This window comes from Pseudoliparis swirei, chromosome 11, assembly GCF_029220125.1.
Source record: "Pseudoliparis swirei isolate HS2019 ecotype Mariana Trench chromosome 11, NWPU_hadal_v1, whole genome shotgun sequence".
Taxonomy (NCBI): domain Eukaryota; kingdom Metazoa; phylum Chordata; class Actinopteri; order Perciformes; family Liparidae; genus Pseudoliparis; species Pseudoliparis swirei.
In genome coordinates, this window is record NC_079398.1 from 19999956 (window position 1) to 20012704 (window position 12749).

General features: G+C 41.9%; 2 protein-coding genes across 6 annotated transcripts; both read left to right on the top strand.

Moving 5' to 3' along the window:
• The first annotated feature begins 9 nt into the window (after positions 1–9).
• cenpo (centromere protein O) lies at positions 10–5255 on the top strand. 3 transcript variants are annotated; one of them, XM_056425740.1, is made up of 6 exons: positions 10–93; positions 312–463; positions 1376–1532; positions 1641–1912; positions 2892–3051; positions 5088–5255. In XM_056425740.1, exons 1-6 carry the CDS (start codon positions 72–74, stop codon positions 5195–5197), a joined length of 873 nt encoding a protein of 290 aa, XP_056281715.1. In that variant the 5' UTR covers positions 10–71; the 3' UTR covers positions 5198–5255. The 3 variants fall into 3 exon arrangements, with proteins under 3 accessions (XP_056281715.1, XP_056281716.1, XP_056281717.1); XM_056425741.1 differs by having other exon boundaries at positions 2892–3045; XM_056425742.1 differs by lacking the exons at positions 10–93; positions 312–463 and adding an exon at positions 473–867.
• A 2794-nt stretch (positions 5256–8049) lies between these two features.
• On the top strand, positions 8050–12693 carry tp53i3 (tumor protein p53 inducible protein 3). 3 transcript variants are annotated; one of them, XM_056425728.1, is made up of 7 exons: positions 8050–8211; positions 9008–9082; positions 9184–9393; positions 9495–9762; positions 10544–10756; positions 11507–11703; positions 11815–12693. In XM_056425728.1, exons 2-7 carry the CDS (start codon positions 9029–9031, stop codon positions 12010–12012), a joined length of 1140 nt encoding a protein of 379 aa, XP_056281703.1. In that variant the 5' UTR covers positions 8050–8211; positions 9008–9028; the 3' UTR covers positions 12013–12693. The 3 variants fall into 3 exon arrangements, with proteins under 3 accessions (XP_056281703.1, XP_056281704.1, XP_056281705.1); XM_056425729.1 differs by having other exon boundaries at positions 9220–9393; XM_056425730.1 differs by having other exon boundaries at positions 8203–8211; positions 9243–9393.
• The last annotated feature ends 56 nt before the right edge of the window (positions 12694–12749 follow it).

Sequence of the window (12749 nt, forward strand, 5' to 3'; positions counted from 1 at the left end):
ACTCGGAGAGGACGTTTCTGTCTAAAGCGGCTAACGTACATTGTTTGACATAAAATAAATTCTATCGGGCCATGGAGGGAGCGTCTAAGAAAGGTAACTCGGACTAGTAAAGCTCGTATACCGGTGCAGCTATATATCTATCGGCTAACTGAACGTTAGCTCGCAGTAGTTTGTCTGTTGTGATGCTAGCTGAAAAAAGCGCGGTCCCGACAGTTTATGAGCCTCACATCCAATATTTAAGATTCATATTAACAATGTCAACATCTGTCGTTTGAGGGTGAATTTAACGGGAGTATGTGTTCCCTCGGCAGGTGTTTTGAGTCATCTCTGTCTGCTGGAAGTTCAGGCAAGAAGCCGTAAGACTCAACCCAAGCAGCCGAGTCGCGTGCACGAGCTGAAGGCTAAAGCGGAAGCGCTGATGAGGCAGAGAGAGCAGCTGAGAGCCGAGGTGGAGACTCACAAGGTGATTTTACACTATTTACAGAGACACAACATAGAAATAATATAGACGTTTAGCACATACACACATAAACATAGACAGACTAATGCAGTCTAAAACAACTCTTATCTTTATCGTCACCAGTTGTGGATACATTTACTTACTGTACTTTTTTTATTTTCATTATTACATGCATTTTATACTTGTACGTCACATCTTAGAGGGAAATACTGTATTATTGTACTCCGCTGCATTTGTCTGACTGGTCAGAATTGCCTTTTTTGGCCAAAAAAGGCAATTTTAGATTTTTGATCACACACAATTAAGGATTTGAACATATGTTATTCTTTTTAGAAATAGAACATGGACAAGGATAACAACGGATAAGGATATACAGGACCGTGATGTACACTAGTAGTGAAACAATGGTGTGTGTGTGTAGTTATACATTTACATAAAATATAAGTGTTCTGTAAATTGTAAGCAAATAACCCAAATAACTATAGAATCACTAAGCATGGACTGTGTGATGATGTGTATGTGTCGTATTGTCTGTATATTGTATTGCACTGTGTATGATTTACATCTATAATGACAGCTTTAATTACTTTTTAGATTACAAGTTTTCTTAACCTTCCTGTTTGGTGAAAAACATGTATTTCCAAATTTGATGATTTTGATCTAGATTGAACTAAACAACAGTATATAAAAAAAAAAAAAATTGTACAAAGTTAATTTAGCTGATATTGTGAACAGATTTTTTGTCAAGTATGGTTTTGAATGCTGCATTTTGACTTCGTGGAGTATTTTTTACAGTGTGGTTTCAGTATCTGAGATTTTGAACAACTTGAAAAAGTTGCACTTTCTTTCACAAGCTTTATTAATGATGCACTTTTTGGCTGATTTGTTGGTGCATTTAACACCTTCCTACTGCAGAATATCAAGAAACTGAGGGCATCTATGGACCAACAGTGTAGACACGAAGACGAAGAGGAGGAGGGAATGGATGAAGACTCTGAGAACTCAAACCTACTGCGGCTGATGGCCAGACATACACAACTGAAAGACCTCCTGCATGCTTATGACGTCATTGGTACTCTTCTCACGTCATTCACCCATTCATATTTATATCTGACAGTCTTTTGTAAATCTCCAGATTATTTCTCAGTATGTCATAATCCGACCTCTTGATGTCGCTCAGGTGGGTACAACATCATAAAGACCCGTCAGGGGAAAGGACTGTGCGTGTCTATTGCAACAGCCTACGAAGGCGTCTACTTCGAAACCTACAACCTGGAGCTGGACCTGAAGCCGACGGTGAGGATCAGTCGCCACGACGTTCCCCCGTTCATTCCTCTGAACAACCTGGCAGAGCAGAGCAGCATGCAGACGGAGGTCAGGACTCTTCTGGACCCCCTCAGCCAACATCTCAACGCCTTCGCCGGTCGCAAGCAGCAGTTGCAGCTCGTTAAGGTGCCGGACTTCACGTTTCTGTGTGATAAATCTGACAAAATATCTGGGAGCAGTTGGTCAGCATCTGTGGAAGTCGCTGCTGTGACTTTGCCCTCAAATATAAAACGGTTGGATTGGAGGTGGGTTTTTTGCACAAATCTTTAAAGTCCACATTTTGTGAAACGATAATAAAAAGGGCTTGAATTCATTATGGATTTTAGTGGTAACCTTATTAGTATTTAAGTGTCAAAGACACTTATAAACACACAATTACATAAATTATACAAATCTGCATTTAATAATTAGTCTCGATCTATTCAGTAGTGATTTTATTTTAGGCCAATATCCCTCAGATAAAAAATAGCGTGATAAATATAACGTACGGAGGCTGGACATATGACATAACTGTTAAACACTCTTTATTATCGAAGCCAAAACGTAAACATCGGTGCATTAGAGATGGAACAATAACTTGAAGTAAATCCACAGAAATAATTGATAACTATTTTAATCGTCGACTAATTGTTTAGGCTAGATACCAAAACTTGACGAATGTTAATATTTGATGGTGTCCACAGTTATCTATTATAATTAATTTAATATATTTGGGCATTTTGTACCGTCATCTGACATTCTATTGACCAAAAGGTCCAATAATCAATGGTTTAATAAAATACCATAAATATAATAATATAGATTTAGTTATCAGTACATAGACAATCTCAGTAAATGTACTAAAGTTTAATTAAGGAAATTTAAAAAGCAGCCGATAAAACATTTATGCAGTTTCTTTAGTAATTCTTAAAAAAAATACTGTTTATGATACTAAAATATTAGATCACTCCCCCAAAAAATTATTCATCTTTCTTTTAAACTTCAGACAAATAAATAGTGAGAAATAAAGTCTTTCTTCACTTAACGTGTGATGCTTCGATAATCTCTCCTAAGAAACTTGTCATTTGCTCTGGTGTGAAACTCTGACCCGCTGCTCGTGTTCCAGGAGCTCCATAAGTCTGTGGAAGTGATGGAGAGCAACGTGTTGTGTTCATTCCTGGTCCTGATGTTCTCGCTGCCGAGGGAGAAGACGGCGCTCCTCTGCTCACTTGACTACTCCGACTGCACCAGATGTCTTCCCACACGAGTCCACTTTGAATGTGACGGTAGTTTCAAGTTTCAAGTTTCAAGTTTTTATTGTCACATCCCCTTTTATACAAGTATAATCGGTTTGTGAAATTCTTATGTGCAAAACACCCGACAGCAGTAGCAGACTAAAAAAAGAATAAGAATGAGAATAAACTATACAATATCCACACACACAAAAAGAAGAAAGTATTAACAATATATATATAAAACAATGTAATAGAATATACATCATGACAATATATATATATAAAACAATGTAATAAAATATACACTTTTTTGAGACAATATATGTATATACATACAATATATATATACAATATATATATATATATAAAACAATGTAATAAAATATACACCATGGCCATAGATATTCACAGAATATGTTCTGGTGTATAGTGTTAATGAGGGTCTCAGTCCTTGTTCAGCAGCCTGATGGCCTGACTGAAGAAGCTGTCCCTCAGTCTGTTTGTGCGGCACTTGATACTGCGGTATCGCCTGCCTGACGGTAGAAGGGTGAACAGTTTGTGGCCGGGGTGGTTATTGTCTTTCAGCATCCGTTTGGCCCTGGCCACGCACCGCTTGGTGTATATGTCCAGGATGGAGGGAAGCTCACCTCCAACGATGTACTGTGCCGACCGCACCACCCTCTGTAGTGCCCTACGCCTCAGGGCGGTGCAGTTCCCGTACCAGACGGTGATGCAACCTGACAGAACACTCTCGATGGTACTGGTGTAGAATGTTCTGAGGATGCGGGGGCCATGTTGAATTTCCTCAGTCGCCTAAGGAAATACAGGCGTTGTTGGGCCCTTTTCACCACGTGAGTGGTGTGCGTGGTCCATGTGAGGTCCTCGGAGATGTGCGCCGAGGAACTTGAAGCTGCTGACCTCTCTACTGCAACTCCGTCTATGGAGATGGGGTGTGCTCTCCTCTCCGCTTCCTGTAGTCCACGATCAGCTCCTTGGTCTTCTTGACGTTGAGGACGAGGCTGTTCTCCTGGCACCACTGTACCAGTGATCCAACCTCCTCCCTGTAGGCTGTCTCGTCGTCGTCGGTGATCAGCCCCAACACTGTTGTGTCGTCAGCAAACTTGATGATGACGTTGGAGCTGTGCATGGCCGTGCAGTCGTGGGTGTACAGGGAGTAGAGGAGAGGGCTCAACACGCATCCCTGAGGGGCTCCCGTGTTGAGGGTCAGCGGCTCTGAGGTGGTACTGCCCATCCTCACCACCTGTTTCCCATCTCAAGCTGATGATCTGCATCAATGTAATCCGTTACACAAGAAGTCTGGTAACTGTAGACGCAGGGAGAGCTCCACGTATTGTATAATTTGATTATTATTACCTTCGCATTGAAAATGCCGGAAGGTTATGTTTTGATCGCCGTGTATTTATTTATTTATTTATTTGTATGCGTGTTATTCGCAAATCTCAAAAAGTATTGAACCGAATCGCATGAAATTTGGTGGGATCATTGTTTATTATCCGGGGACCAGTTGATTAGATTTTGGGATCGATCGGGTCAAAGGTCAAAGGTCATGAACAGGTCAAAATCTTTCGCAGAACTCAAAAAGTATTGAACCGAATCGCATGAAATTTGGTGGGATGATTGTTTATTATCCGGGGACCAGTTGACTAGATTTTGGGATCGATCGGGTCAAAGGTCAAGGTCAAAGGTCATGAACAGGTCAAAATGTTCTTGAATCGCCTGAAATTTGGTGGGATGATTGGTTATTATCCGGGGACCATTTGATTATATTTTGGGATCAATCGGGTCAAAGGTCAAGGTCAAGGTCATGGAAAGGTCAAACTCTTTTTTTTACCATAGCACGATACATTTTTGTCCAATTGGCATGCAACTAATGCCAAAATGTTCATAATTCAATGCCCAATCTTGTGATATGCGAAGGTATGCGCTCTACCGAGTGCCCATTCTAGTTATTCATGCATTCATGTGAAAGCAGGATTTTGACAGTTGTGTGAGGCGCTAATTTAAAACTATTTTGCAAAGTTTCCTCAACTAATATCTCAAGTTCTTTTTTTTTTCTTTTCTTGCAGACAAGGAGCTTCCTAATTCTCCAGATTGGAAGAAACACCGCAGCCTTCTCATGGAGACTCCCGTGCACAAAGCTTTGATAACCATGAGGGAAATGGGGAATATTTTGTAATTAGATCAGCTTATTTTTTTCCCAAATTTAAAATCAACAAAATATCTACATTCTCATTGCTTCCAATCCAACACGGACGGTTTATTTCCTCTCCCGACGTGGAGGTGTGAAACCGCCGGTGGACTCTGTCCAGGCTCCCTCCTCCGGAGGTCTCACGTGCATTTTTCCATGTCTCTTTTTTCCCGGAGCGATTCTATAAACGCCGCCACCCTGTTGCGCAACGCCTCCCTCTGAATCTGCCTCAGCTGTTCCCGGTCCTCTCTTTCCCGCCGCTGTCGCCGGGCCAGCTCTTTTTCCGATATCGAGTCGATGGCGGCGATGTCCTTCATCTGCATGAGGGACACGCTGCTCTGGACGCGGCCTCTGCGTCTTACCGAGCCGGCGGGTTGGGCAGCCGGCGCCGATATCGACCGACTCGACGCCGCCGGTTCGAGTCCCCCGTCGTGATACTGGGATTTGCTGGAGTGCGATCGTCTACCGTCGGGTATCTGAAACGTACGTTCTCCAATTTCTCTCATCGCGATGTTGACCGTGGCTTGGGGCTCGACCACTTTGACCATCCCGACCCGGCTCAGTTCGGCCACCAACGAGTCTCTCCGTTGCTGGAGCCTCTTGCGGGTGTACCTGTACTGTCGGTCCAGCGCGGTCAGCCTGTGCTGGAGATCCCTCTCCTCCTTTTGGTTCAGCACTTTCAAATCTCTCTGCAGCGCTCCGGCTCGTCTGAGGCTCCGATCCATCGCGAGAGGCCGAACCACCTGACTCACCCGCTTCTGTTCAAATTAAATTACAATAAAGCAGTTTGTCGTTGTCGCAGCTGATTTCTGTTGCAGGTGTGTTTGCTGCTATGGCCGCATCATTGTGTGTAATATAATAGCCTCTTATATATGGAGTCTAAGCGGTTGGTTTGTGGGTCATTGTGTACTGTCACATAGACATTCCTTTAAGAGATTACATTTCAAGGGCGCAGTCATGGGTCTTCTTGCCAGTTTCACAATAACAATGACTCGGTTTGTTTTTTAAAGTGCTTTTTTGTTTTTCTAATTTCATGCAGCTGTAGTTCTTTGTTGCAACTTTCTCATAAATACTCTTTTTATATGCGGTGATGAAACACATTTGAGCAATACTGAGATCACATATCTGCATATTTTTCTTATTTTGTGTTCCGTTTTTTTCGGTTAGTTTCATTTCACTTAAGGGAACAATGCTAACACTTTAATTCCAGCTTCTCAAATGTGAATATTTTTTTGTCTTGACTGTTTGGACTGCTGGTCGAACCAAGCGAGACATTTAAAGATGTTTCAATCGACACATTGCCTTCAGAGCCTTGCATGTTCTCTGCTTTCTGTAGTGATTCAATCATATGTCATATTTACAAATTGTACACAGTATATCTCTGTACGTGCACACATGTTCAGACATATTTTGATTTCCCACTTTACTATGTCACTATGTGTTATTGTTGTTTCCCCCACTGCTCTGCTTTCAGTCATTTTCTTGTATAGTCTTTTTCATATTCATATTATATGTGTATTGTGAAGCACTTCATACCATCTGTTTTGAAAAGTGCTCTAATTATTAAATGTATTATTATTATAAAGAATGTGTTGTACTAATTGCTGACATTGAATAGAACCAAAGGACTAATGGAGAAAATAATTGGCAATCTGAAATCAGGCATGAGAATCCCTCACCTTTCGGCGAAATTCGCCGTTTTGAAACCAAAATAGGTGACTTACGTGAATCGTGTAGATCCGAAGAGTTTTTGTTTTGGGGTAGGGGGGGGGGGTCAATTGGCCGGCCGGCGTTTATGAGATTGGAGTGGGACACGGAGAAAATGTGGAGTGTTGCTCTTCGCAATCAAACATCTTTGATGGGACGTGTCGCGTCTTGGCCAATCAGCGTCAAGATGTCTTCAGCGTTTGGTGGTTTAGGTTAGCTTGAATGTTAGCCGCTACTTCTGCTGCTGTCGCGCTGCACGGTGGAGCGATGCTAACAAAGTACCCGTACGTTAAGAGCGATGTGATTTAGCATATTTTTAGTCTCAATACTTCATTAAAAGAGCGATCAGAGCACACGCGCTGCTCCGTGTCGAGCTGTTTGCACGCGCAGCGCAGCGCTCACAGCGAGTGCCATTAAGTGGCGGAATTTTCGGCTTTAAAAATAAAAATAAAAAAAGATGCCAGAAGTGAAATGTTTAAATTCAGTCTGTAAAGTTCTGTAACTCTACAGCTGCTCATCCTGATGAACTCTGTATCCTCTGGTCAGATACTAACGGCCTCAAAGTGTATAATCATTGATCAATGCTATGATGGCTCCATGAAGTTTCATTCATATCTTGCTGTAGGCTATTAATACTAATATTACTGCCATTTGTTAAGTGTTGAAAAAGTTGGTAAAAAGTGAACCATACAGATATTTTATTTATTACTATTATAGATAAATATACCAGTATCGTATTTATGGTATACTGTTTTTATGGTATTGTATCATGATATTTATGGCAGGTATGGTATAGAAGATCGTGACAACCAGGTAGAGGCAGAACAGACTCGAGGAACAGACTCATGGCTCAGCAGAGCACAAGACTTGAAGACTTGTTCACGCCAACAACGTCCAACATCGATGTTCGTGGAAGTCACCACCACCAGCACCCCCCCCCCCCCGTCGCGCCTATACTCCTCACCTTTTTCACCCCTGACCCGTTTTCATGCCTGTGAAATATTTCTTGCATCCCTATTCGGGCCAGGATCTTATAGACGATTAATCATTTCATATTGTTTGTATTTAGCATTTAACATACTACAATTAAGGATATTGACGGCACTGAGACGTGTGGGAATCAGCTTTTTTTTTTGCGCAGTGTCCGTTTAATATGTCACGTGACAAAGACCCGCCCCTCTGCTGGTTTCGATCCCCCTCGCGCCAATCAGAAGTCCAGTGTGGACGATGGCACAACCAAACTTCCCCAAAGCTCAGTCTGCCCAAAGTTGATGCTCTGTTGACGTCGTTGTCTGGTAAGTTGTTGTTTGTTATTGTTTTAATAATAATTTAAAGGTAGCAGATGGATTTCACGTAAAATAAGCAACTAAACTATAAACGACTTTTTTCTTCTCAACTGTTGCACACCTGTAGACACTTTAATGATTAATCTGAGATCGACTTTAGGACTTCACAAGAAAAGGCGGCTGAGAGTTTTAGACTACTGCGCATGCGCGTTGCGTAACGAACGTGGGCGGGTCCTTGACGTTACCGTGTAACGTAATCGTGGAATCTTCGTCATATCGATACCGAACTACTTCACTATTATAACGGCTCCTTCCTTAACCCGCTTCTCCTAAAGAGTTTTGTTCTTATTCTCACTCATGTTCACGAAACAGTTATATATGTTTATTTACAAGATCAGTTGCATTGCAGATGGGCATTTTAAAAGATTGTCAAAAAAGATCAGAACTATCTGCATGTGGAGAACTATCTGCATTTGTAGACACACTATGCAAATGTGTATATACTATATGCAATATTTTTAAATTATTGTTATGAAGTGTAGACTTTCAAGAGCACATTAATTATGCACAAACTTTTCAAATGTATTTTATCTGTGAGTTTGGTGTGTGTGTTCGGCACTAAAGCTTGTTTTTCACTTTCTATAAACATATTTACAGTGGAAATGAATCACAGAATAAACACTTAGTACTGACATGGAATATTAAAATTACACTTAAAGATGCATTATGTGCCCTTTTTCAAACCCCTAGATATTATAAATGAAGATAATTATATGTATTTTTTTCTTCTTCAATTAAATCCCAGTTGCCACTGCTCTGACTATCAATGCATCACATCCTGCACACTGGAAGATTTTTACTCGGAAACGCCTCCCAGACAGTGAGTATTGAAAGTGGATCTTGGTTATGTTTATTTGGCAGCCAGCATTACGTCAGCAAGGCAAGCGTTGGTTTCATCTGTACATTGTCTAATTTAAACAGAATTTGCTTAATATATTTTCTGTTTTGCGTTACACGGCCCGGCGCAAATGTTGCTCCAGCTTTGCCAAGATGATGCGCGCGGTGTGTGTCGACGTGCCCGGAGGACCAGAGAATCTGCTGCTGCGAGCCGTTCCGAGACCTCGGCCGAAAGGCAGAGAAGTCCTCATTAAAGTCCACGCGACGGCCCTCAACAGGGCGGACTTACTGCAGGTACAACGCAAACGTGCGCCAAACACAAGTGCGTTACAATCTCCTTCGCCAAACGTAACCAATGGGAACTTTATGTGGAATAATGTTTCTGTTTTCCACAGAGGCGAGGATTGTACCCACCTCCCCCAGGTGAGAGTGACATCATAGGCCTGGAGGTGGCTGGCACTGTGGATACTCTGGGTCCGGGGGTGAAAGGAGGCTGGAGGCCAGATGACCGGGTCATGGCCTTGCTCTCTGGAGGAGGATACGCAGAATATGTTTCTGTGCCCGAGGAGCTGCTGATGCCCATCCCCCCGAATCTCACTCTGTGCCAGGCTGCTGCGATCCCGGAGGCCTGGCTCACTGCTTTTCAGCTGCTGGTTTTCATAGGTACACACACACACATACACACACACACACGCACACACGCACACTACGACATACGAGAATTAAAAAGCTACTAGAATCCTAAAAATACCACCAGATAATAAATCATTGAAATCTATTTAAAAACGCAATCTCATTGCGCTTCAATCCGAGTTGCATACCTGCAACTGGTTCTTCCAGCATCTCATGAGAGAGACCTCTCAGGATAAGTAGTTACTGCTTTGTTTTCTAAATGTATGTGAGAGAGAAGATGTGAGGTAGTCTGGGAGCTTCAACAGTGGAACTTTATGCATGAAAAACACAAGATGGTGTTTCTTCTTGAATGTGGAAGGTCCATCCAACCGTGTGATCGTCATTTGTGATGAAGCATATGCACCGTTATTAAAATTAATATATATATTTTTTACTTCCTTTTAGTCCAAATGTCTGTTTAAAAAAAATATTTATACCTACATTTTTTATTTTTGGTTTTGATAATTATTGATACAGTAAAGAAATAGTAATCCGATTATATATTCTTATTAAACACCCATACATACATTTAAGGGGGTTAAGAACGGCATCCTAATACAGTACTTAAAATAATTTAAGTTGTACGTTGACGTTCATGAAAGAAACAAGACTAAACAATTTAAAAACTAATAAAAAAAGATCCAAACAAATAAATGTGGAGACGGTGAAGTATTTATTTATATTAGCGGCCACTTAATTTGATACAACTGTTCCCTCTATAATGAACCAGGAGGTAAATAACACGTTGTTGTTGTTGTCTCCTCCGCCACAGCTCAGGTGAAGGAGGGGGAAGTCGTTCTGGCTCACGCCGGAGCCAGCGGGGTGGGAACGGCCGCCGTTCAGCTGGCGCGTCTGTTCGATGCCGTGCCCGTCGTCACGGCAGGAAGCCCCGAAAAACTGAAGATAGCTGAGAGTCTGGGAGCCGCAGCGGGGTTCAACTACAAAGAGGAGAGCTTCTCGAAGGGCGTCCACGACTTCACAGGAGGCGAGTCGCGCCTCGAGGGCTCATTGTCTGCCGGTCACTGCTGTAATGATTTTACATTGTTGTTATTGCAGTGATCTATCAAACAGTTTAGGATGTCAGTGTTACACCGACTTTCATTGGATTTTCTCTGCAGCAGTAATGACTTATCATAAGCATCTAGTTGTCTTTTGGTGCAATTTTTTTGATAATTTAAATAAGAAGGATGTGGTTATTGGAGAGCAGGGACTTGTTTTCAAATTTGGAACTACAAATGACAAAAAAAAAGCTGGCGACAAGTTGACACTTTACAGGATTTTTCTCATTGTCAACAAATCCCCCCAAAAAGGCAGTTTAAGAACACTGTTAGTTAATCTTTTACTCACTACCATCATCTTTTTTTAAGAAAAGGTACAAATATATATTACTCAAACAGGAGGAAATCCTGCATTTGTTTGGGGACTATTTTCAGGTGTGAATGAATACATATTTGGTGCTCTACTAAGCGAATAATGTTGCTCATTTGGGTGCTTTTAATTATTGTTGGACAACAGATAAAATGAAATATGAATATCGTTGTTTAGGATTGAATAATCCTCTTTTTTTTCCTGGGTTTTGTTGACAGTTATAAAAAAAAGATATATAGATATATGAAGACGTATATAGAAATCTGGATTCCGTTTTCAAAGTGCTACATATGAGATTGGGAGCTTTCCCATTTCCTCTCAATGTGGCGACGGCTCTCAGCTAAATCCAACTCCCGGACTGTCACAGGAAAGGGAGCCAACGTCATCCTCGACTGCATCGGCGGCTGCAACTGGGAGCAGAATGTGAGCTCCCTAGCCACCGACGGCAGGTGGGTGCTGTACGGCACCATGGGGGGCCGGGCGGTCGAGGGCGAGCTGCTGGGAAGGCTGCTCTCCAAGCGAGGCCACTTGCTCTGCAGCCTCCTCCGCTCTCGCAGCCTTCAGGTGAGAACTGGAGCGGAAACGACACACCAGGCCGCGCTTCTTCCTGCGTGCCGACTCGCGTCAGGAGAGCTGACGCACGACTGATTGTCGCTTTGCATTTACCGTCCACAGTACAAAGCAGACCTGGTGAAGGCCTTCTCACACAGAGTGTTGCCGCACTTCTCCGGGCAGCGTGCCTCCCTGAGGCCGGTGATTGACAGCATATACAGCCTGGAGGACATCGCAGACGCTCACAGGCACATGGAGGCCAACAGGAACACGGGGAAGATCGTCATTAACGTGATTCCACCGAATCAGGACACTCCGTGACGAACAGCTGCAGTAGTGTTAACAGAAATACCCAAACACAGTGGTGGATGAAAACTATTTCATGGTTTTTAAATATGCCTGGTCCACCAAGAGTCCACAGGCTTGATCCCAAAATAATTCCAGTGCCATTTCTTCTGTAGTGTCACGATCAACCACGACCAAATGTGTATTTGTATTGTGTTTATACTGGAGAATTAAGATACTCTCCTCTTCACATATATTTTACCAAGAAAATTCGAACTTTTACAGCAAAGCATTAAAAGAGACCTGTGGTAGAATCGGAGCTGTTCTCATGTCAAATATATTTAAATTTACATATATTTAATTCAGGCACACCGAAGCACTTGCAGTTATATTATGTCAAAAACCGACATGGTAAAAATAAATGTCTATAATTCACAAATTCCAGACAGATTTGAACTATTATTCCGCTTCCAAAGTCATAATTACAATCTTTATGCACGTGTGTTTACTTTAATGATCGCCATTAGACGAGCCCTTTACAATTTGAGTTTTGAATGTTGTAGTGAAGGAGCTAAATCCTGATATCTATCTAGATCATGATTTTATTAGTTGATTTATTTTAAGTAATTAATGTTGTCGAATAAATATAGTGGAGTGAAAAGTACAATAATGGTTTCTGGAGTAGATGTGGCATGGAAAATAAAGTACTTGACATTGGTTTTAGTAAGATAATTACACATATGTTTTACACTAAGTAGCGCAAACTCACAAAT